The sequence below is a fragment of the Pantherophis guttatus genome, chromosome 8 (genome assembly GCF_059756535.1).
Source record: "Pantherophis guttatus breed Tessera chromosome 8, ASM5975653v1, whole genome shotgun sequence".
Classification (NCBI taxonomy): Eukaryota; Metazoa; Chordata; class Lepidosauria; order Squamata; family Colubridae; genus Pantherophis; species Pantherophis guttatus.
In genome coordinates, this window is record NC_142070.1 from 64,469,391 (window position 1) to 64,490,555 (window position 21,165).

The window sequence follows — 21,165 nt, forward strand, 5'->3', positions numbered from 1 at the left end:
TATAAGAATAGTTCATAAAGATATAATTTTTCAAACAGAGTACACTTTTGTCTTCTCTATGGTTTTTATTCACCCATAGCTCCTGAGTTACATGCCCAGAAACTTTAACATCTGATGTGGTCCTTATTGATCTGGTCTATGGCTGAGCCAAGATAGGGTTCTTTTTCTGTTTTGTCACCATATTATATTTGCAACAACAATTGCAAATACAAAATAAGCAAAACTGATATGAACTACACACATGATAATTTAGAAGAAGTAATAAGAACAGAACCAATACAGGCCAGCACAGAAGTAATTTATGAACTTTCCTCTCTCCCCGAACTCACCAACAAGAAGAATTTAAAGAGAAGATCTGCATATGCAGATTGCTGGATAAACTTAATCTGACATGGCTGACTTTTCTGGTAGAATACACTACTTCCAGTATACCTCATGGTCTTATCAGATCATCACAACCAATTCCCCCATGACAGTGGGTATCTACTGAGATTTTTTTAAAATAATAATAATAATAATAATAATAATAATAATTATTATTATTATTATTATTATTTATTGGTTAATCTTTAGTGAGATTCACAGCCTTTGAGGCTGGTTAATAGCTCAGCAGCTCGAGTCCTAACCAAGGACCTAGGAACTGTTAAGGTATCGTCGGAGGATGTAAGCTGTTCCGAGTAAGGTGGTTTTTTGTAGAGTCAAAATGTTCAAGTCCGGCAAATTTAGAATTTCTAAATAGCGGCGTAGCCCTTTGGGTATTGCTCCGAGGGCTCCAATTACAATCGGGACAACACACGATTTCTTTTTCCACAGTCGCTCAACTTCAATTTGTAAGTCCCGGTACTTTGTGATTTTTTCTTGCTGCTTATCTTCAATTCGTGCATCACCAGGTATTGCAATGTCAATGAACCATACTTTTTTCTTTTCAACTATTGTTATGTCAGGTGTGTTGTGGACCAAGTGCCTGTCAGTCTGAATCCTAAAGTCCCACAAGATCTTGAGTTTCTCATTCTCTAAAACTTTCTCAACCTGATGTTCCCAGTGGTTTTTGCTGTACTCAAATCCAAACTTCTGGCACAATTTCCAGTGAATGATTTTAGCAACACGATCCTGGCGTTGTAGGTAGTCAGTTTGTGAAATTTTGCTGCACCCACTGATCAGGTGGTCAACTGTCTCCTCTTTTTCATTGCAGAGGCGGCATTTGCTGTTGGTGGTAACATGTTGAATTTTTGCCTTCATACAGTTTGTGGCTAGGGCTTGTTCTTGAGCTGCCAAAATAAAGCTTTCTGTTTCTTTTTTCAGTACTCCTGATCTTAACCAGTTCCAAGTTAGTTTCTGGTCAGCTTTGCCTTCAATACTTTTCAAGTATTGGCCATGCAGAGCTTTGTGTTTCCAATTTTCAGCTCGCTGCTCAATTACTTCTTTCTTATATTCTGCTTTTGTTTTAGTTGTCTTTAAAAGGCCTCCTTTATTTACTTCCTTAATCATTGGTTCTTCACTTTTCTGGATGTAACCATTCAAGTATTATTATTATCTGTCCAAAATCTCTAATGACAATGTTGGATTAAGATAATAGTAATAGTATCCTTAAGGCCAATACTTGAAAGACAGTGAATGATAGCATCAACCTTATAAATAAGGATTGGAAGAGGTCTATTGCTCATCAAAGGAACCAAAATATCTAAAATAGTGGCCAAAATTGTGGAAAACTTTTGGGAAAAGTGTATTTTTGAGGTTTGATGGCTAACACCACTTTTTTTTTTTTGAGTTTCAAGATAATCATATTCCACTGCTGTAATGGCCTGGGAATAGCCCAGACCTTAATCCAGGGGTCAGCAACCTGCGGCTCTAGAGCCGCATGTGGCTCTTTCATCCCTCTGCTGCGGCTCCCTGTCACTCAAAATATGTGTCAAAACCGCCAATGTGCGACACCTGCCGGCACGCAATTATTGAGCTTTTCAAACCCCAGTAGGCCAACCATGGATAAATCCAAGAAAAGAAAAGTTTCAGAAGAAAACAGAATGTTTAATTCAACTACATATGCTAGTTTTGCTACATATGCCGCTCAAGAAATAGTCAGGCACAGAAAGGGTTTTGTGGCTCCCGGTGTTTTCTTTTCTGTGGTAAACGGGTCCAAATGGCTCTTTCAATGCTTAAGGTTGCAGACCCCTGCCTTAACCCAATTGAAAATCTATGGAGCTGACTAAAGAAACTTGTTAGTCAGAAGCGACCCAGCAATAAAACCCAGTTAATAGAAGCAATCATTCAATCTTGGTTTCACATGATAACAGCTGCAGAACTAAAAGACTTGGCTCACTCCATGGGAAGACATTGTGAGACCGTAATTCATGCTAAAGGTTACCCAACTAAGTATTAGCTAACATGATAATTTTCTCTGGTTATAATTTTTGTATATCTTGTTTTTTCTATGTGTTTCACTTTTCTTCTTTATACTGTAACTGCTATTCTAATAGAAAATCCTTCATAAAACTTGTTGCAGTACATGTTTGATTAAATTATCTTTCCATTCATATATAATTTTATGGTACTACTCCAAAAAAAATAGTGTTATTAGCTAGTTTTAGAAAATACACTTTTCCCAAAAGGTTTCCACTATTTTATTTATTTATTTATTATATTTCTATACTGCCTTTTCCCATAGGACTCAAGGCGGTGTACAGTCAAGAAAAATATAGACACACAAACATCATAAAATTGCTAATTAAAATTATTACTTAGTTTGGTCAATTAAATAAAACCCAGAATTAGATAACATTTAAAAAATCATTCACATGTTCGTATGTTTAGCCCCGCCTGTTGGAACATCAGGGTCTTGAGGGCACGGCGGAAAGCACGGAGATCAGGGATATTCCGTATCTCCGGGGGCAGTTCATTCCAAAGGGTTGGAGCCCCCACAGAGAAGGCCCTCCCCCTGGGAGTCGCCAGTCGACATAATTTGACTGACAGTACCCTGAGTAGTCCCTCCCTGTGAGAACGAACTGGTCGGTGGGAGGCTATTGGTGGCAAAAGATGGTCTCGTAGGTCCTAAGCCATGGAGCGCTTTAAAGGTGATAACTAACACCTTGAATCGCACCCGGAAGACCACCGGGAGCCAGTGCAGCTTGCGTAGGAGAGGTGGAATTTTGGCCACTACTGTATAAACTTCAGTCTTTGAATAAGAAAGTTAATATAAATATTAAAGTGTGTGGGTGCTGAAACCCTCCTGAATGTCAAAAACAGTTTAAACAGAAAAGCAGCTTGACCCTTCATATAGCTTGTAGACAAGGAGTAGAAAACATTTGTCAGTTGAGATGCTACTCAATTTAGACCATAGCAAATTGGGAAAAAGAGTGAGGTGCTGCTTTAAAATCAAGTAAGGTGATATTAAAAGCTTTCTATCTCTAATGATATTTTGCAGCTACATTAACTTACCTCTCACAGGATTCTATTTCCTGCATCTTGTAGTTTAAATTTAGATTAAGTTTAATCTTTCATGTATCAGCTTTTGCATCAGCATTATAGAAAATCATGTAATGGTACTTTGGATAAAAGTTGAATAGTTGAATAAGCAGTCTGTTCCTTAAAGAAAGAAATATTAGTCTAGACTATGACTGGAGAGATGTTCCATGAATTTTGCTTGGTAGATAGTAAACAAATAATTAGTTAGCACAGCAATTGGTGTTATTGACAAAGAAAGAAGTGATTGTATAGAAAGACAATTCTGTAAACGTGCTTAACATCTATCAGTGTCTCAAAATAAAGACAACTGGAAGGAGAGTAGGCCCTACATGAGCCAAGTAACTTTTTTTTTTTTAAAAAAAATGTAATCTTGGAGATTTAGAAGTATAATTGACTCTGAAAGAAAAATGGAAACCTACAAATTTTAGTAATGAGGCATCAAAGTTTCTGCATATTTTGTCCCTCTTTTGTCCAATAATCCAAAAACCATATATTCAAACCTAAAGTTAAAGGAGATGCTCCACCAGCAAGAAAGGAGTGGAATTTGGGAAGAAACAGCATCAATAATTCAAAGTATTAAGGATACTCTGACAAGAAGCTATTTACTGAATAAAATGCATAGCATAGATTGAGAGCTGGAAAACAAGATACAAAGGATAAGGAGTGACCAAGATGTCCAGGAAGAGGAGGAGCCAACTGAAAGAGTAGTTTAAAAAACAGAACAGAAAAACCAACAAATAAAACTAGATGACAAGAAGGAGATAACCACAAAAACAACAATGACTGATGAAATAAACTGAGGAGAGAGTATTTTGAGGGAATTTAAGGAACTGGAGTTGCAGGAAAAATTTTTTTGGAAAAGAGATAGGGGCAAGAGTAGAGTAGATATTTTGAAAATTAGACAATGGAATAGGGCAGAGAAGGGAGAAATGTTTAAAATGATTGGTCAAGATAGAGACAAAGATCCAAGAGAGGAATACGGGAGGCAAGCTAAGAAATGAACAATTAAAGCTTTAAAGCGGGCAAGAGACAATGGATAGAAAGGGAATATTTTTAAATATAATAGTGGCATAATTAAAAGTTACAAAAGGGATGCAAACCAGAGAGAGGGGGATTGATGGAATAAACATTTTTATATAATAAGGGGAAATAATAACAAGAGGGGAAAACAGAATTTGAACGATGGTATTATCAAGTATGCTTGAATAATATGGTAATTGGCATAAAAATAACATATTGAAATGTTGAATAATTAAATAATGGAAGATTATAATTTAACGTAAATATGTGTATTATTATTAGAACCATATAAGCTTACTAAATGTAACAAATATGATTAATAATATTTTATTTGTAGTAAAAAGAATGACACTCAGAATATGGTGATTGGCCTAAAAATAACATATTGAAATATTAAATAATTAAATAATGAAAGATTATAACTTAACATAAATATGTGTATTATTACCAGAATTATGTAAGCTTGTCAAACATAGTGAATATGATGAATATTATTTTATTTGTACTAAAATGTAAGAAACTCAGGCGCCACACTATTCACACATTGATATGTTTGTAAAAAAATTAAAAAATTGGAAAAAAACACGGACTAGAAATTATGTATGATATATTACATGACAACACACAGGTATATCTTTCTTGAATAAATATATATAAACATTTCAATGAAAGCTGCCTCAGATTTTTCTCTCTCTGCAGGTAATTATAATAAGCATGCATATAGTGCTATAATCAAGAAACACATTACATACAGTAAATGAAAGACTGAATAGCATATATATAATCAGTTTCAGTTCGAAAGATAAATTTGAAAAGAAACAAGCAAGCAAGCAATTAGATCTTGCAAGCAAATAAGTATTATGTAAGTTTCAATAGTCTGGAGTATAATTACTCTCTTCATTTTGATTCTTGGTTGTTCTGCTCACAAGCAGCATATGCAGTTTTTTCTTTCAAAGAGTCCATTTACAACATGGGTGCCAAACTCGATCTTGTCACATGATGTCACATGAATATCATAAAGTTTTTTGTCTTTATGGAGCTGGGATGGGCGTGGCCTGCACATGATGCATCCGGACTGTGGGCCACCAGTTTGACACCCCTGATTTACAATCTCCCTGATCAAAGTGGTTACTCTCCTCTAGCTTAAGGTGACCAGACGTCCCGCTTTTGGCGGGACAGTCCCGATTTTTAGCAATTTGTCCCGCGTCTCTCGGCGTTTTAAAAAAGTCCCGATTTTTCATTCTGCCTCCTGAGTCCTGGCTGCCTCTTGAGTCCCAGCTGATGGCTAGAGGGAAAAAAACTGTTTAAACTCTTGCCGCGGGGCTTCAAAGGGCTGCCCTAGAGGTGATCAGTGTTAAAAAAAAACAAATGAGTAGACCGATGCCTGCAAAAATAGAAGAAACAGCCCCTTACAGCTTCCGCATAGGTTAATTAGCACAAGTTGATTAGCTCGGCTTCCCCACTCTCAGCTGATTTGCTCTCAGCTGTTTTGCGCAGGGATCTGTTCTGTTGCTAGCTGCAAAGAGTCCTGGAGCAGATTTTTTTCCCCCTAGCTATACTGAAAAGCGAAAGCGAAAGTAAAGCAGGGTCTTTGTTGCAACGTGACAAAATGAGGCAGAGAGAGATTTCTTTTTCTTTTTCCTCACCAAAAAAGGTAGGTGCAAAACTGCAAACAATGGGAAATTTAGGGCAAAAGAGGAGAGTTCAAGATTTTAAAACACAAAAGAAAAAAAGCTCCATTTAACTAGGGAATTGTAATAATTGAGATACTATTAATTGTATATTGTGTTGAAAGCAGAAATGGTTAAGTTGTGGTTTGGAGGAATATATGGGGGAAATTATTTGGTTTATTATTATTGGTAAATATAATTAATTGATTTGTAAGAAATTGGATTGCATGGAAATAATTGGAATATTCATGTTCATATTGATTAATATACAAAAAAAATACTTATATAACTAATTGATTTATATTAAAATGTTGAATTTGTATTAAATAATTACATAATTACATAATTAACCAATGTGAGGATGGATATAAAAATAGATGACAATGGGAAGGGATATAATATAGAATAGAAGGGAAAAATTGAATTTGATTAAGATTAGAGATGAAGATGAAGGGTAATATTGTTTTTTTAAAAAAATAGATGAGGAATAAATATGGCAAAAAGGAAATATAGAAATTGTAAATTTAATTGAAATGACTAAACACTGTTTAAATTTGTGAACCAGCCAAATATTCTGTTCAAAGAAAATACATTGTATGTTTGTATGTGTGTTTCTAATTATTGCTATTTATTCATATTTGTTCTCTTTTATTCTTTAAAGTTTAACAATTCATTCTTTATCTTAATATCTTTATATTTGTTTGCGGTTGGCTTTCTTCCCTTTCATCTTTTTTTTGTACAGCAATCTTTCTCCTCAAACTTACCACCTCTCTCTTTTCTTACCTTCTGACTTTCTCTTCCCCCCACCATCTTCTTCTCCTCCCTACTTCCTCTTTCTTTCTCCTTCTCCTCCTCTCTTCCTCCCTCTCTTACCCTCACTTCTACTCTAATTTCCCTTCCCTTCCTTCATCCCTCTCTATTGCTGTATCCTTTTATGCATATGGACTACTCAGAGGGCTGAAAAAGTTATTTTTGACTGGTCCTCACACTTTTGACCAGTCCTCGAACTTACGACTGTCCTCACATTTTACGTTTTTTGCCCTATCTTATCACCATGGTGAAGAGAAGCAGTTGTGAAATGAGCAACATGGTGGTTAAGAATGCTGCACGGGCATAAATGTGAGGATGGTCATAAGTGTGAGGACCACTCAAAAGTGCGAGGACCTGTCAGAAATGACTTTTTTCAGCCCTCTGAGTAGTCCCTATACACATAGCCATGGCCACCCGGTCACATGACCAGCTAGCCACGCCCACCCAGTCACATGACCTCCAAGCCACGCCCACAAAATAAGCCATGCCCACAATGGTGTCCCTCTTTACCAATGTTAAAATCTGGTCACCTTACTCTAGCTTCTCACAACATCAAAATGATTATGGTTGAAAACAAACAGTAAAGGACAGGACTATCCATTTCCTGAGAGTTCATTGGTTAAAAGGAGACTCTGATAATATGTAAGAAGTTCCTTTAGGCACATTAAAGACTGCCTATAAGGGATCAAAACCAGACTATCTAAGCAACTTTATTGGCTGCTCTATTTGCCTTTCTAAATCCTAAAATGTAGACAGTGAGGATATTGAGTGAGATTACTTCCCAGTGGGCTTTTCTCTTTACCCATCCTGTGGTGGGGGCAAGTTTACCGGGGAACTCCAAGAGGTGAAACAGATTGAAAAATAGAGCACCTACAGAGCACCTATAGTGGAAAATAAGAAATGACTATAAATGAATATGGGCACATTCTCATATTCAGGTTTATACTATAGCAAGAAGACCAGTGAAGTTATCACTTCTCTGCTCCAATTGCATTGTTAGAATGTCATTCGGCAGGTCTGTTTATGGAGATCTGTTCCCTGTTGTGAATGAATAAAGCTCAGGTTACTGTGGCATATTTTTGGACATTTTGTTCATAAAAATCTCAAATATTCAGACTAAATAAGATTCCACTAGAACAGATTCCAATCAGATGACTTTGTGAATATATTAATATATGTGATGAATATAAACATTACATCCTGTGATGGGAAACCCACCATTTCTCTGGAGAATTGGTTGCATTTCAAACTTCTGTTATTATTAGGAAGCCTTCTCTAGAACATTCAGTTCATATTCACCTTCCTGTACTGAAAATCAAGCATTCAATTTCAGTTCTTTGTAATGATGGAACTTGAACTTCTTGAACTTCTGTGTGATATCCTAACAAATATCTCAGGATTCCATTATAATTTCTCTTCATTCCTCTCTAAACATTTCTAATACCTTTCATCTCTCCACATAGGATATAATTTATAGTCCTCTGATTTTCATCAGTGACTCTCTGTGAATTTGTTCCAATTTGTAAGAATACTTTTTAAACTCCAAGAACTGGGCAAAACACTTCTGAGACTTTGACCAACATGAAATATTTATTTATTATTTATTTATTTTATTCTATTTTTATACTGCCCTTCTTCTGCTGGACTCAGGGCGGTGCACAGCCAAGGATAAAAACAGCGCATACAAAATTTAAAATTTTAAAAGAATTAAACTAGTATTGGCCCAATAAAATTTAAAATATCCCAACTAAAACCCATTTAGCAATTAAAAGTAACTAAAGGGGGGGGGTCAAGCCAGCCCAGCTTGATGAAATAAAAAAGTTTTAAGGGCACGGCAAAAAGCACGGAGATCTGGGATCCTGCGTATCTCCGGGGGCAGGTCGTTCCAAAGGACCGGTGCTGCCACAGAGAAGGCCCTCCCTCTGGGGGTCGCCAGCCGACATAGAAGGCTTCTTATGATTTTAAAACTATAGTTCTGTTCATATAACCTAAAAATCATTTCTCCATTTTTGAAATTATTTTGCACAGTTAACTTATGCTTTCAATCAAAAATTTCTTCCCAGATATTATTACTAATTGGTAGAATTATGGAACTGAATATGTCAAGTAAACACTTCCTCCTTGAAACAACACAGGGGAAAGCATTAACTGTTAACAGCTTTTTCAAGTTTTATTTATCTGGATTTTTTTCTTTTGAACTTTTAGTTAGATCTAAATGTGCACTTTGAAACAGTAGTGAAAATGAGGGGTCCTTGGTGCTCTCTGAGCTTGCTTGTTTTCTTGCAGATGTTTCAGTATCCTAAGTAGGTAACATCATCAGTGCTAGTAAGAATTCCTAACTCCTTTAGTTAGGATATTAGCTACAAATATTCTCCTTTATTAATAGCAATAGCAATAGCAATAGCACTTAGGTTTATATACCACTTCATAGTGCTTTTTACAGCCCTCTCTAAGTTGTTTACAGAATCAGCATATTGTCCCCAACAACAGCCAGCGACAGCTCCCCATCGCCCGGTGCGTTCCCACAGGGAGGGCCTCCTTGGGGTACTGTCAGCCAGACAATGTTGGCTGGTGACCCCTAGGGAGCGGGCCTTCTCTGTGGGCACACCTACCTTGTGGAATCAGCTCCCCCTGGGGCTCCGGGTGGCCCCTGACCTTCGCTCTCTCCGCCGTGGCCTTAAAACATGGCTATTTTGCCTGGCTGGCTTGGACTGAAGGGGTTTTAGAGGGGATTTTAATGGTTTTTATAGTTTTATTGGGTATTTTTTTAAAAAATTGAACTTTGTGTGTTTTATTGTTGTGAGCCGCCCTGAGTCCTTTCGGAGATAGGGCAGCATATAAGTCCAAATAACAAATAAATAAATAAATGAACTTGGGTCCTCATTTTACCCACCTTGGAAGGATGGAAGGCTGAGTCAACCTTGAGCCTGGTGAGATTTAAACTGCCAAATTGCAGGCAGCTGGCACTACTGCACTCAGCTACTCACTACTGCACCACTGTGCCAGTGTGGCTCATAGTGAAAAGGTTTTGTTTTTCCTACAATAAAGTATTTATTACTTTATTAAATTTATTTGCTACCCATCTTCCTTTCCAAAACAACTCTGTAGTGTTACATATATGAAGACTTTATAATTAGAGCAACTCTGATACATAGCGGTGTAAAAGAATTTCAATAATGCTACTTGTAGGACTGTATTAGAGTTTTGCTTTAATTCATTGTGAGATAATAAATATTGTTCATTTAGAAGGATGTGTTTCTCTCTTTTTTTTAAATTTCATTTTTGTCTGGATAATTATAGAGCTACTAAGTATGCTAAAGACTATTTTTCAACTAGCAGTGGATTTATATATTAATACTTAATAGTACATACACGAGCCATTTACCCTTCAAAATATCATTGATGTCTTTGTTTAGCTTTTGCTAGAATTAATAATTCAGTATGCAACCTGAAATAAATTCCTAATTCATTATAAAGAGGTGTTTGCTATATTACAATATTTTTGCTACATACCCCCAATGTCATTGAGAAAAAAGGGTAACATTCTTGACTGCTTTTCTATCTTCCTCCTCCATATACTGTAAGGAGTTTTTATTAAAAAACTTATGTTGGGAACATAGTTGTTGATATATCAACTGAAACAACAAGTTTTAAAATGTAAGAGGTTTATTTTCCTTTCATCAAGCATTTTCTACATACAGAACACTCACATATGTAGGATAGATCAGAAAAACTCAGAAGAGATGAACTACTGTAAAACATAGAGTAACAGGCTGTTCACAGAGTATTTAATTTTGTAGTAATTACCGTTATTATCACAATGGGAAAAATTGCTAAAAAGATTCAGAAGTCAGAAATTCAAAGTAATTTTTGTTGTTCAGTTAAGTCTATCTGCCAGTTTCCTTAATCTAAAGAGAAGTCTACTGTTTCATAGTCCAGGATATTAATGACACACACGAAAATAGAAATGTCTAATGTCTAATTAGCTTTACCTATTAGAGTAAAATATTTGATTGCATTGAATAAAGTATCAGTTTAATCCTTTCAGATACAGAAATCCAGTTTTTAAAATAATAATAATAGTCAATCCTATCTATGTATTTCTTGAAAATCTGAAGGAAAAAAATACTAATGAGCAAGATTATTTTCTCCTTTTGTAGTAGTTAAAATAATTCGAAATTTTAGAACCTGAATTGTTTCTATGTAGACATATAAACAACATCCCTAACTAAGTGGCAGTTTATAAACTAAAGTAACCCAAATACCTTGAAATAGAAAGCTAATGGCAGTAATAAGTTAAAAAATTACTTTTATCAAAAGTATTGACAAAAGGCATATATGATAGACATTGTACATGTAACAGTAATACTATCTAAAAGGTTGATGCAAATTTTTTTTTAATTGTGAATTTTTATTTCAGTGTACTATACTTTCAGAAAGAAACTTGAAACACATAATCTTGTACACAACTAGGAGTAAGAAAAATTGAACTCAATGTGATTTAGTTTGCAGTAGATATAGTACCATTATTCTCCAATTTTAAAGACTGGAGTTCTTTTCTTATTTAGGAATTAATTATCTTGAATTCAGTGGAACTTCTGAATAGACATATATAGGATTACTGTGTAAAGTGTATTATTAAGCAGATTGTTTTAAAATTAAGACAATTAATTTATTTGCCAATTTAAATAATCCTTAGTATTGATTTTAAAATTAAAAATTTCTCCTAAACAGCTAGATATTATGTTTCTGTTCAATAAAACTAAACTATACCAAGTTGATGTAACTGTTTTGTAGGTGGAAAAGTAAGAATTATAATATGAAGTTAACAAAACTTTAACTTTAAATTGTAATAAAAATAACCATATCTTCAAGCTGTAGTAATAAAAATGATAGCACAAAATGTTGCAAATATACTTTTTCCTTTGAGTTAAAACCATGCTTTAAAATCTGTGGAAATGAAAAATTTTGAGATATTAAAAACTTTTCACAAGATAAAGAGAACTTATAACCACAAGAATACAATTACATGTTTTGTAGGCTTCACTTTCCTTATGAGACATTTCTGTTCAAGGCACAAAAATATCAAATAGTGGTCAGGACAGACCATAGTGTTTTAATGCAAAAATCTAACTATGCACATCGTGTGTAATATTAGAAATTCAATGAATCTGATGAAGTTTTGTTATTGTTGTTGTTGCTGCTGCTGCTGCTGCTATTGTTATAATGTGGCATCATTTTGTCATCTACCCTATGTATTTATCATAATATAATATTGTCACAAATTGGCCACTTTTCCCTATGGAGATTACCAACAGTACATATTTCTCACAGTTTCAGCATCTTTTATTTCACCAAAATTCCATTTTAATCAACCACACAACATGTACAGAAGGGTCTAACATCTTTAATATAAAATAATGACAATTTGGAGAATGAAGATAAGTGCAATGTACTGTAAAACTATATCCACTTGGGTGTTATCTAACATGGTTCTTTACGCTTCTCCAACCCAAATTACTGTGTTTCCTCTCTCAACTTCAGTGATTTCACAATTAAGCTTATTTAATCGTCCATCTAGAATAAACAAGGATTCCTTGGAAGGTGTCATCAGGTACTGACCAAAGAGCCCACTGCCTTCAATTAATCGGTTCTTATTGTTCCAAGGCCATTCATCTGGTTTAAGAGGTTCCTTAAGATTCTTCACCATCTTCACCTTCCCAGAAGACAGTTCTACAAAAAGAACATCAGTCTGTGTGCTAGAGCTACCAAAGACATTATATTGATGGGCTTCAGTAAATGATGGTTGAAAAGCCACATCAGATATATGCAAGTTTGTGTGAATGTCAAAGGCATCTTGTATTTCTCCTCTTAGTGTAATTGTCTGGACCCTCATTAGACCTTTCACATCATCAATGCTGACTACGTAGTGACCATCTGGAGAAATATATGGAGATCCTGTTACATCACCATTATATCCAATAACTGAGTCAGTAACACTATCTACTATTATTTGTGGTAGAATAGCTCCAGTAGTGTCAGGCTTACAGTTGACAAAATAATATCCTCCAAGATGTGTATATGCCAGAGTCTTTGGAACACAGTTGTAATCCTTTAAACTAATTGTCTTGATGTATGACATAGTTTCAAGATCGATTTTCTGGAGTACAGGCTCATCCTTGTGAAGAATGAATCCAAATCTAGATGAAATAGAAAACATTTTTTTTAAAAAGTTACATCCTATAACAATTTAAATATTTGTACAGGAAGCATGCATTCTTATGTGTCTATACATGGTTTAAAGATACATTTTTTTGTTCAGACCAGGAGTGAAATCCAGCAGGTTCTGACAGGTTCTGGAGAAACGGTAGTGGAAATTTTGAATAGTTCAGAGAACTGGCAAATACCACCTCTGGCTGTTACACTGCTCCAAGTGGGAATGGAGATTTTGCAGTATCCTTCATCTGGAGTGGGGTGGGAATGAAGATTTTGCAGTATCCTTCCCCTGCCATGCCCCTCAACCCACACTCACCAAGCCACACCCACAGAACCGGTAGTAACAAAATTGAATTTCACCACTGGTTCAGGCCATATAGCAGCTGAATATATGAAATCAAAATGTTTGGAAAAAAATCTGCCTGCCTGCAATATATTATACCTTTAGTGATCAAATTACACAAGCAAGTTATGCTTCAGGATTATAGACTTTAAGAAATACACATAGAGCCAGTTGGGTGTAGTGATTAAGGTTCTTGCCTGAAACCATTCTATGCCTCCTTTAAACATAAACGCCAGTTGGGTGACTTTAGACCACTACCTCTCTCTTACCCTACCTTACCACCATTGTTGTGATGATGAAAAAGTTTGGAATATTAGGTATGTCCATGCACTGAGAGGAATGGGTGGAGGATAGATACAGGTAGATGATAGATAAAAAATAATGCCAGCTAAATATTACCAATTAATAAAACAAACTATAGCTTTTCTCCAATTAAAGTTTAATTTGAGGAGAATAAAATATATTTTTGAAAGTGTACTTTCAATGTTAATTCAGGAATATGTTTACCATATAAATAGAGTAAAATGGTACAGTGTTTTAAGGCATATATTTCCAATGAGATTTGGTTTATTTTAAACAAAACAACTTGCATAAGTTAGGAGAAATAAACAGCCTCAATGACTAATTTCCCACTTTTCTCATGAACAGAAAATGATAGTAATTTTTATTTATATATTTATTCAATTCTCATTTTAATTCAGAGAAGTTAAATTCCATAAATATTTAGGATCTTCCAACTGTTAATGCATTATGCCTTATGTTCCAAAAGTATTTTTATACTTAAGAACTATTGATCCTGGAAATTAGATTAATGACTGTAAAACATAGTATAATATAGCCAGTGGTGGGATTCAAGTAATTTAATAACCGGTTCTCTGCCCTAATGATTTCTTCCAACAAGCAGTTTGCCAAACTGCTCAGAAAGTTAACAACCGGTTCTCCCAAAGTGCGAAATGGCTGAATCCCACCGTTGAAATAGCAAGCCTGCTGTTAGTAAGAGAATTCTATTCTCTACTGTATAATATACCTGACAGTTAATTGGGCAGAAAGCATTATAATCATCCACGTAAGACTTATAGAAAATGTCAAATGAGAATTGTATGGATGTAGCTGAAATACATAATCAAATAATCGAAGTGACAAAATTAGCAAATTGTACTTGTGCGCCTCTAATATAGAAAAGATAAACTGGATCTCAAAGAGGAAGCCATTCAGAATTTAACACTGTTTCAAAGAATAGTTGATAATCATAGCTGCAACGAGAATTAAGCTGAATTGGAAAAGAAGCCAGTTTATGAAGTGTGAGTGTCTGGTGTAAGAACATGTGAGCAAGATACTTGATAATCATCTTATGAACCAGAACCAGAAGATTCTCGGATGGCTCTAAGTCTCTAAAAGCACAGATTTTTTTAAAAAATTTTTAATTAAATTTTATTTATTTAAAAATACAAGCAAAACAGAACGAGTAACAACAAAACATACAAAACATATAAACAAAAATTCAAATATACATCTTGTCAAAGTTATCACAACTGTAATGTATGTTCTTATTTGTGTTTTTGACTCCTCCTTGTTTGGTCTTTCTCATGTCTGTCTATATAATTCACTGTTAACCTGCGTTAGTGGTTTCTGTTCCTATTTCTATATTGGGTCACTCTGATAACTTCCTAGTCTTGTTTCCCTTTTCTATCTTCCAACCAAGTGTACCACTTTTCCCATACTAGATAGTAATCGTATTCCTCTTTATCCTGTAGTTCCTTTGTGAGTCTGTCCATTTCTGCACATTAGAGAGATTTTTTTTCTTTAGATACAACAGAATTTTATTTTCATTGCCCATTTTTTATAATTGTACACATTTTTAATCCTAGCCCTTTGATCCTTCAGATTGAATTTCTTTCTATTCGTTCCTTGTACATTTAGTAAATCTGATGAATAGTGTCAATATCTTACAACACAAAACAAAGACATGATGAAACTTGGATGCTACATTAGAAAAGACTGTAAGTCCACATAGGACTAGATATATTTTGAATCCTTGATTTTTATGTCATTTATTTGTATTTTTGCTCTATGGGATTCTGATAATGGAAATATACAGGGAATTATAGAAGGTTAGAAGAGAGAGATGATAAAGATCAGCTTTCATAAACTGATGTTTCTAGTTACATGTGATTACAAGTTCATCATGTTTAATTACAATTTACTATGATAACTAAACATGATGCATGTCTGAATGATTAGACAAACTGGAATTATATAATTAAATCCTATGGTATTTGGACTGTAATATTTTTGGAAATGTTCTGTTTCACAATCGAACATATGTGATTAATACCCATTTATTGCATTATTCAAGAAGGTTTGAGTATGTTAATACTCAATATCTTCTTCACATCCAATATATTTCAAGGCAATGTAACCCATCAAACACAAATAAACACAGTTAATCATCTATTTTGTGTCTTGTTATTTTCTTAGGAAAATATGCTTTAAAAATATGGATGTGAGACCAATGATATTTGAATGACTACTGGAAGAATTTTATTACTAAGGATAAACTTGCAAAATTATATTTTGTGGATGCAAAGAAATTTAGCATTTTCTCTTTTCTTTCAGTTTTAAGCCTTTAATGTAGTGCTTTTTTCTTTCATAGAAAATTGCTGAGAGTTAATGCATTATTAAAAATGTTTTGATAATTTTCTCAAAAATAGAATTCTGAGAATTAATATATAAATAAAACAATAAAGATTTTTGGAACCACTCATGTATATTTTCTAACCCAGTAATGTTTAAAGTAATGATGTACTGTATTGAAAACCAGCAAAACGTAACAGTAGTTTAACTTTTTCAGAAAATGACCTTTTAATATTTGAGCTAGGACATTTGTGAGCCAATGTTTTTATTGCTGTCTGGCATTTGAGAACCTTGTAAAATGTTATTGATTTGTACAGCTTGTTAGAAATTTATCTATAACCCATAGGTGAACATAACTTGAACTCTTCATGGATCATCTTAAACATTTCGGTCTATGATTGAATTGACAAAGATTTAACTATTCATCATGGTTAACAGTCTTCTACTGCAGTTACAGCAAGTGTTACTTAAATGATTATTTTTTAAGAAGTCTATGTATGATTGTTCATGCTTTGGCTGGAATTGTAATTGAAGGCTTTGCATTTTCAGAATCATTAATCTGATACTTTTCATAGAAATTTAATTTTTAAAGATTGCACAAATGTTTTTAATACTTATAATTATGTCATGAAATTATCTGTGATGCCTAGTTCTGATTGATAATTCAGTCTCTAGTAAAACAACAAGTGATATAACAGAGCGTTTATACTTTTTGCTGGTGATTTGTATATAGAAATAGCATATTTAATACAAAACTTTATTTCATGCAACTATTTATCAGTTGCCATCCAAATTTATTACTCCGTGACTAAAATTATGAGACTTCTGATTCTCATGTCTTTTCCATACAATCATGTCATTCATAAACCTTTTCATGGAATCACAAACAATATTTTTGACCATATTTTTTCATGATCCAATAGTGAAATAAATATGTGGATTCAATTCAAAATATATTGTACTAAGGTAAAACAGGTGAAAATGGTATAGGCAATTAATTACATCCAAATGTACCAAAAATGGCAAATGGGATTGTTTTGGTTCACTGTTGTGCTTGTTGAACTGCAAAAGTAACACTATTTTTAAAAGTAATCTAAGTATACAGTGTTTGTCTAGAAGATAGATTATGAACTTGCACTTAACAGCATTTCATGTAATACCCGACAATCCGTATGCTGTGATCCCCATTCTTAGAAACAAAGTTTACAAAAATATTGAATTAACCCTGTTTCAGCTGGAAGTTTTCCTAGCAGAAACTAAAAAATAAGTCTAGGCTTGATTGTCAGAAACAAACCGGATGAGGAAAAAAAAACATGATTCATCTGCTTTAATCATGTCATTATCGTTTTGTTTTACTGATGTACACAAAGGGAAGGATCTATCTAAAGAGGAGTGTCAGCAAAAGTAACTTTTGGGGATGCTGAGGAAAATATACTATATAAAGTTCAGGATAAAATAAGAAAGAAAGAAATGGAAAGTAAATTGTTCAATTCTACTGACAAGCTGGATGTAAGGATCGCCTCTCCTTCCAATTTAAGAAAGTACGAACTGTTATGTATGTATCTATTTTGTGCGGGAAATTCAAATGCAGGAATACTTGTGATTGGTTAACGGTTATTTCAGAACTGTATCTAAGGAGGGCTGTTGCCTGTGTTTGTTGCTGAAGTCTCATCCTGAATTAAAGAGCTGTTGTCACTAGCTTGCTTGTGCCTCTCGTTATTCCCGCGCTACAACTCTTGAAACGTAGTTGTTCAAAAGGATTCTTTTATTAAGCAGAAGTGAAAACCATCCAGCTAAAGCACAATCTGAATGCCCTTAGGCAAAGCAGTAGGATTAAAGTGGTAGAGACCCCTCCCTTTAAGTCAGAATGCAGATTTCAGCCAATACACAAGTGTGAAGATGTTTTCTTTACTATTCCCTTTGAGAACCCGAGACAACCCACATGGCTATCATAAAAATTCCTGCAGGTAAAGGGAATCTCAGGCTTCCTTGGCATCAGGATATAGGTTGTAAAATATCTGATGACACAGGCCATGCTAGTAAATCGAATCCAAGTTCCCCCCTTCCTCCACTTGAATGGCAGTATCACTTTTAGGGATCTGACACTGGATCTGTAAAGCAAGGCTTCGTCTGGTAAGGTAGCAGAATTCAGAAAGTGAAGATTCTATGCACTTATGCAGCTTCTAAATTGTAACAAAAGATACTACCTCACTCATTCAACTGCACATCTACTATCCAGTCCAGAGCAAATTAATTGAGTATAACTAAGACAGGGGTAAGGGATGTGGTGGTTCAGTGGCTAAGATGCTGAGCTTGTCGATTGAAAGGTTGGCAGTTCAGTGGTTCACATTCCTAGTGCTGCATAAGGGGGTGAGCTCCCATTACTTGTCCCAGCTTCTGCCAACCTACCAGTTTGAAAGCACGTAACAAATGCAAGTAGAAAAATAGGGACCACCTTTGGTGGGAAGGTAACAGCATTCTGTGCACCTTTGGCATTTAGTCATGCCAGCCACATGATCAAGGAGACATCTTCGCATAATGCTGGCTCTTCGGTTTGAAACAGAGATGAGCAGTGGCCCCTAGAGTCGGGAATAACTGGCACATATGTGTGAGGGGAACCTTTACCTTTACCTTAAGACCAGGGGTGTTAAACTCAAGGCCCACGGGCTGGATGTGGCCCATGGGGTACTTAGATCTGCCCATGGGGCTGAACTGGAAACAGCGAAGGACCGACCTGCAGTGCCTCTGTCAGCAAAAATGGAGCCTGGGAGGGCCATGTGTGGCCCTTGTGAAGTCCGATTTTGCTGGCAGAGGGTTGCTGGAGGCCCTCACAGCCGAAAACGGGGCTCAGGAGCCTGCAGAGTGCTTAGGTTGCCACAGGCACCCCCGACACAAGTAACATCGAGCTGGCCATGGCCCCCATGGCCCCCCTAGGTCAAATCCTGATGCATCCCTCAATGAAATCAAGTTTGACACCCTTGAACTAAGACATCCACAACTTTATCTAGCATGCTTATCATGGCTGAGGATTCAGACTATGATGAAGTTTTCCAACTAAACTTGTTAAAACATCAGCCTTAAGAGACAGGAACCCAAGAATCACCTGTGGCTGATCAAACATAGGCACAATTTGAAAAGCTGTAACAGTCAGAGGATGATGTAAGGATTCCAAGCCCTAATACTCTGCAAGTAAAGCAGAGAGCAGAACAATGACAGTCAGTGTGGTTTTTGCCAAATAGAGGGAGAGGCCTTCATAATTGAAAGCAGCTGGTTGCAGCCTGAGTAAGAGGCAGTAAAGACCAATGTTCCTTTGATGTAAACATCTGTCAGATCTCTAGCTCTTTCATCATATCTTGTGGATTCTGCTTATGAAACTCTGACCACTGAATTGGCTGACCAACCTGACCTGTCTCTGTGAACTTTGGATTGATTCTGCCTAAGGTGAAACCACTTAAGCAACCTTTCTTTTCCAGAAACTCTGTTTTTGTTTACATCCATTTCCTTATGTGCCATTAGCTTTTAGTAAACTGTTAATCTCAATAGCAACTGTATGCATGTTGCTATTCAAACTGTAGCGCATGTCCAAGATGGCTGCTCTCAGCTGAGCGGCGGCGATGCCGGGGAGAACATTCCTGGCTTTTGGGGGTCTCGGGGGCCGGACCAGCTGATTGAGCCCCATGCCCAGTGAGGGGAGCTTTTCACCGACCTTTTTATCAGCTTGGGAGCTTGTTGCTCCCCAGGACGTGACGGCTGGGATGAGAGAGCAGAGGCTGCTATGCTGCAGTTTTGCAGCCGGGTGAAAGCGGCCTCGGCGTCTCCCCGCAGTCGCCAGGCTGGCAGAGCGGCGGTGACGGCGACAGCAACGCTGCCCCTTGTTGACGCTCCAGGGAGGCCGGGGGGATGGTGGGAGTTCCTGCTGGACCCAAAGGTCGATTGAGGCGACTTCGGAGGGCTGGCAGCGCTGGTGTTGGTGCTGGCTACGATGCTGGGATGAGCAGCTGCGGGGATGACGTCAGAGAGGGCGAAGAGGGAGAGCATTGAGAGAGCGAGGGGCACTCCGACCATTATACCATTTTGCTACCAACATTGTTTTTGGGACTTCCTGTGCGGCCATGGGCGATGACCCACTTGGAGAGCCCCCCCCCGGTCGTTTCAGAGGCTCCTCTCATCCTCCTTATGTGGATGGGGGTGAGCTCGAGCTAGAGGCATTGTGGACCCTATTGGCCGTGAAATATCTCTGGCCAGGTCTTCCGTGCCTCGTATGGTCTATTTGCCTCTGTGAGGCTATTTATCACCTGGAGGTGGCCTCTGGACAATATGACAGCAGCCTCCCATGGACTTTTTGGCCTCCCAATCCACCTAAGGTGCAGCCACCGGAGTCTCTTCCTGGCCTGTGGTCCTGTAGATTGGTGGTTGTCATCAATTGCTCTCCTATTGTAGAGGGATATACCCTGGATCACAAGTCTGTTATGGAATCGGACGATGACTGCGGTTCTTGGCCCTTCCCAGCTTTTGTGAGAGGCTAGCTGGTGTTGACATCTGGCCACGAAATGGCTTAAGACTCCATCCACTGCTGTGAGAGAGCAGTGGAGCTATTGACATGATTGGATATCCCTTTTCCGGAATTTGGACCAACTTGATTGACCCCCTGGCCATGGGTTTCCCCTGATTATTCAGATGTATTCGCCAGCAGAGCTTCTTATTCTGCAAGACTCCCCCCTCTCGCAGGTGTGGCCCTCCACTCTATCGAGGGCCTACCTTTATGACGGGCTTTGGCACCCCGAGAGGTGGCATGCTGCAAAAAGGGGATTGAGGGGCTTTCTGGGGAAATTTTTAGACAGATTTTTAAGGGGTTTTAAGGGGCAGGAGGGTTGTATGGGTTTGGGGGTTAACCCACGGGGGAAGGATCTGGCTCAGCTGCCAGTCGGGCCACAGAGGGTGCGGTTTCTGGGGAAAGGGGGGCATCAGAGTTCATTCTGCCAAGGGCTTTACCATCACTACGCTAAGTGGGAA

The 21,165-nt window shown here is 36.8% G+C and overlaps 1 protein-coding gene across 8 annotated transcripts in view; it reads right to left on the reverse strand.

Annotated features, from left to right (window-relative positions):
• Positions 1-10,607: 10,607 nt before the first annotated feature.
• The window catches only part of FSTL5 (follistatin like 5), a 397,655-nt gene continuing 387,097 nt past the window's right edge, over positions 10,608-21,165 (reverse strand). For all 8 annotated transcript variants that reach the window (XM_034411439.3, XM_034411436.3, XM_034411437.3 and 5 more), the window contains one exon: positions 10,608-13,159. In XM_034411439.3, coding sequence (XP_034267330.2) covers positions 12,457-13,159 — 703 coding nt within the window. In that variant the 3' untranslated portion in view covers positions 10,608-12,456. The remainder of the gene's footprint in view (positions 13,160-21,165) is intronic.